At 46.4% G+C, this 4,678-nt stretch overlaps 1 protein-coding gene across 1 annotated transcript in view; it reads right to left on the bottom strand.

Annotated features, from left to right (window-relative positions):
* COPS2 (COP9 signalosome subunit 2) overlaps positions 1-4,476 on the bottom strand; it is a 42,500-nt gene extending 38,024 nt beyond the window's left edge. The window contains exons 1-3 of the mRNA XM_068123038.2: positions 4,198-4,476; positions 799-912; positions 391-468 (exon numbers count right to left, since the gene is read on the bottom strand). Of these exons, the coding sequence (XP_067979139.1) occupies positions 391-468; positions 799-912; positions 4,198-4,248 (243 nt within the window). The 5' untranslated portion in view covers positions 4,249-4,476. The remainder of the gene's footprint in view (positions 1-390; positions 469-798; positions 913-4,197) is intronic.
* Between the last annotated feature and the right edge of the window lie 202 nt (positions 4,477-4,678).

Genomic DNA, 4,678 nt, shown 5'->3' with positions numbered 1-4,678 from the left:
CCCCCTTCCGCCCCCTTCCGCCCCCTTCCGCCCCCCTCCATCCCACTCCCACCACAGGGGCTATGACATTTATTTTTTTTACCATCTATAACCTCCTGCACAGTTTGAGTAGAACCATGATTTTTCAAGTCAATATGGTACAGAATCTCAGACCAAACAGACAATTAGTAAACACAATAACTAAACAGCACTTTTAAAAGAGAAACACAATGGACAAATAACAGAAAATAACATAGAACAAAGCTTTTGTGGGGGGCAAGAGGATGGCAGGGAGCCAAATGTATATCTACACGTTATAGCGACGAATAGCTAAATGCTAAAAGCTAAACAAAAATGGTTTTAAAAAAAATGGAAGAACCTTTTATTACTTTTTTTTTTTTTTAACAGTACCAGCTTAAAGTTGATCTTGATCATTTGTTTCAAGGCCTTGAATCCCCATTCTCCTTTCTCTCCCTCAAGTTCCAATACCTGTAATGGAATGTCAGCACAGTTAAATTGGCAATGGCCAACATAAAAACCGATAAAAAAGACAAATTTTCACGAGTGCCCTGAGAGCAGAATTAAAATAATAGCAAATAGACAAAGTACAAACAGTTTTCATGGCAAGAGGCTGAATGGGCTGACAAGGCGGGCCTGACCATGAATTTCAATCAAGAGCTGACATTGGTGACAATGTAACGTTCCTAGAAATAATGATCCTGCACGAGTCAGATTCCTCACAATTCTCAACCAAAACCCAAATAGATAGTTTAGGAATAATAACTAAACCACTTTAAATATACCAAGCTATCACCATACCTTTTGAAAACTTGCAAGGGCTGCGGGAGGATCATCCTCTTTCAAAGCCTTTGAGTTGTAATACTGATTTTCGAGATCCACATTGGGCTCAGAGTTGCTGTCTTCTGAATATTCCTGCAGAAACAGGTGATGGGGTAGGTACCACATAGGTGGAAGTTTTCAAAATTCCCCCGCCATCATCCCACTCCCGCTCACCTCCACACCAACCCATACCCCAACCCAAGTGTACATCATACATTCCACTTCCTCCTCTTTACCACGCAGATACTTCTCTGTCTTTCTTTCTCTCTCAAATTATTTTCTCCACACTCCCCTGTCCTGCTTTTTCTCTCCTATTGTCCGATCTTTCTGCTTATTAAAAAACATTTTTACCCTGCACGCGCGAAGCGAAAAGCAGGGTTAGACATTCGGTTGCGTACGTGTGGCGTATGTGTGGCGCACGTATGTGGTGTCTGCATTTTAAAAATTCATTTTCTCAGCAACTGTTCCAAATGACATTACATTTTACAATAGGAGTGCCTCCGCCTGAAGAATTTTTATTCATGATTATGACGTCATAGATCACGCCGTCTTGGTACGGACGTGGTACGGACGCCGTCTTGGAAAAACGCAACACCTTCATATCTCCGAAACCACTCGATGGGAAAAAATTGAAACAAGGCTCTCCATGGGGAATAAGATATGTTAGTGATGATGTCATCGGTGCCTTCATTATAACGGTGCCTTCATTATAACGTCATCATTTGACAGGAACAATGCTTGATCTGATCAGTATGAAAAAAAAATTCTCTGCAACTGTTGGTCCGATGGACAACAAATTTTGACCATAGGAGCACCTCCTCGGGTAGAATTTTTAAATGATTATTATGACGTCATAGCTCACATGGTACAGGCGCCATCTTGGAAAAATCGATAAACGCTGCACCTCTATATCTTCAAAAATGCTGCATGAAAAAAATTTGAAACGTGGCTCATTGTCAAGTACTCTGCGTGGGGAATAAGTGTTGTTAATGATGACGTCATTGGTGCCATAATTATGACGTCATAATTTGACAGGGACAATGCTTATTCTGATCAGTTTGAAATTTATTGAGCGTGATCTCCACAACAATTATATTAGAGAATATAAATTTATGATGTCATCACTCACATGGTCTGGCAGCCATATTGGATCAAAGTAAAAAACCCTTCAAAATCAGAAGAGTTGGCTCGCACCAAGTTGACCGCGCATGGTAAGTATTCCATGAAAACCATCTAGTTTCTCAATGTAAAACAATTAAAGCTTATCAACATTTTGCAAAGCACTCACTTGTAGCAATTTTCCTTATTTGCACAACAGTACAACGCCATTGTAGGTTTTAATGAGTACAAATTGTTTTGTTATTTTTTGCCTAGATTATGCCTGGCAACAAACGAATCTCCTCAACAACCCACTGACAACAAATACAATCTGCTATGTAAGTGGTAGGTAGCAGAACTGTCCCACAAGTTTTTAAAACATTTTGCTTTTTGAAAAATTACTGAAACTAGTCTCATTCAAAGTAAGCAGCTCGTGAGGGAGCACATAACTGAGCATTTCCGGACGTGCTGCAATTAATCATTTGGAATACTATGCAGATTAGCTGATGTAGAATTTTCAACATCCTCAAAGTTACTTTACAAGTGGCCTTCTTAGACATACGAGCGGCTCAATGTGGAGCATGCACAAAACAAGAAATTGGCATCGAGTCCAGTGCGCGTGCGAGTCCGGGCAGTGCGCGTGCGAGTCCGGGCAGTGCGCGTGCGAGTCCGGGCAGTGCGCGTGCGAGTCCGGGCAGTGCGCGTGCGAGTCCGGGCAGTGCGCGTGCGAGTCCGGGCAGTGCGCGTGCGAGTCCGGGCAGTGCGCGTGCGAGTCCGGGCAGTGCGCGTGCGGGTCCGGGCAGTGCGCGTGCGAGTCCGGGCAGTGCGCGTGCGGGTCCGGGCAGTGCGCGTGCGAGTCCGGGCAGTGCGCGTGCTAGTCCGGGCAGTGCGCGTGCTAGTCCGGGCAGTGCGCGTGCTAGTCCGGGCAGTGCGCGTGCTAGTCCGGGCAGTGCGCGTGCTAGTCCGGGCAGTGCACGTGCTAGTCCGGGCAGTGCGCGTGCGAGTCCGGGCAGTGCGCGTGCGAGTCCGGGCAGTGCGCGTGCGAGTCCGGGCAGTGCGCGTGCGAGTCCGGGCAGTGCGCGTGCGAGTCCGGGCAGCGCGCGTGTGAGTCCGGGCAGCGCGTGTGTGAGTCCAGGCAGCGCGTGTGTGAGTCCAGGCAGCGCGTGTGGGAGTCCAGGCAGTGCGTGCGAGTCCAGGCAGCGCGTGTGCGAGTCCAGGCAGTGCGCGTGGGAGTCCAGGCAGCCCGTGGGAGACCAGGCAGTGCGTGTGAGTCCAGGCAGCGCGTGTGTGAGTCCAGGCAGCGCGTGTGAGTCCAGGCAGTGCGCGTGGGAGTCCAGGCAGCCCGTGGGAGACCAGGCAGTGCGTGGGAGTCCAGGCAGTGCGTGTGTGAGTCCAGGCAGCGCGTGTGTGAGTCCAGGCAGCACGTGTGGGAGTTCAGGGCACGTGTGTGCAAGCCCGGCTGTGCGTGTGCGCGTCCAGGCCGAACATGTGCTAGACAGGCTGTGGGTGTGCTAGCCCGGCCAGGCATTTTGGCGGTGTTTGTAAAGAAAATTCTGTTGCACAAGCGCCGGCTGGCTACATCCTCAGCTGAGGATTGGAATTTGAGGTTTTGATCCATTAAACTCAGAACCTCTCAAGATTGTTATTTGGATCCACATTAATACAGCCACTCCACCGTCAACCCAACCAGTCGGCAAGAAGGAAACAGGGAGCCAAACTACAAACTCTCAAGCTCCTTCCCCATGGGTGACAGTTTGACACATTTATCAAACAAGTCAAATACAATATTCAAACAGGCATCTCCGGTGTTCCACATGAGGGGCGACTCGTCAACGTGTGTGTGTGTGTGTGTGTGTGTGTGTGTGTGTGTGTGTGTGTGTGTGTGTGTGTGTGTGTGTGTGTGTGTCGTCCTTCGGAAGGACGTTAATTCAGAGGACCTGTCTGCCTGCAATGGTTGTTGGTGGTGGTTTCAGATGCCATTGTTGTTTTTCAAGTGATCGCTTGTACCACGAACACATTACTCATTAATACCAGGACATCACATAATACAATGTTGCAATCTTGGACTTGAAACGAGATATTTCGTCCACGAGGTATTTTGAAGGCCACATCACTCCGACACTGCCGGGTTTTTCTACACACTTAAAATCCTGTCTCTCTAGTTATATTTCCTGTCATGTGACGCGAATCAAGCAAATGCCTTTTCATTTAACATGTAACAAACAGCATGAATACTAATAGTAATACTAATAGTCCAACGTGCTTCATCCGCTCTCTTACCAGATCGTAATCGTCATCATCACAAGTGAAATCATCATCCATGTCTGACATTTTGTAACAATCACCGCCCCTCAGACTTCCAAAGCAATAAAACGACAAGCAGAAATAACCGTATCTTCACACACTTAACCTGCTTTCATTATTCTTCTTCTTCATAACATAAACTATTCTATTTTCACAGAGCAATGATTTAGATGTTTGACAAACAAACACTAAATATACTGCAATTCTAACTTTAAAATAAATCTACGCGTATAAAATATTTTCAAACATTTACCTAACTGCTGCTACCTATATTGACATGGATATCTAACACCGGACAGGAACGCACCCGAGGCGCAGGAAAAAAACGGAGAACCTGGAAAGTTGTGCCCAATGAAATCACGTTAATTTTATCATAATATGAAAATAGACTTAGTTAACTATGTGTTCCTCAAGGACGAGTCATGGGATTTCAATTTTCATGAGTAGGCGTATTGAT

Source organism: Myxine glutinosa, chromosome 7 (assembly GCF_964187855.1).
Source record: "Myxine glutinosa chromosome 7, kmMyxGlut1.1, whole genome shotgun sequence".
Lineage (NCBI taxonomy): Eukaryota > Metazoa > Chordata > Myxini > Myxiniformes > Myxinidae > Myxine > Myxine glutinosa.
This window is presented reverse-complemented; position numbering and strand designations above follow the sequence as displayed.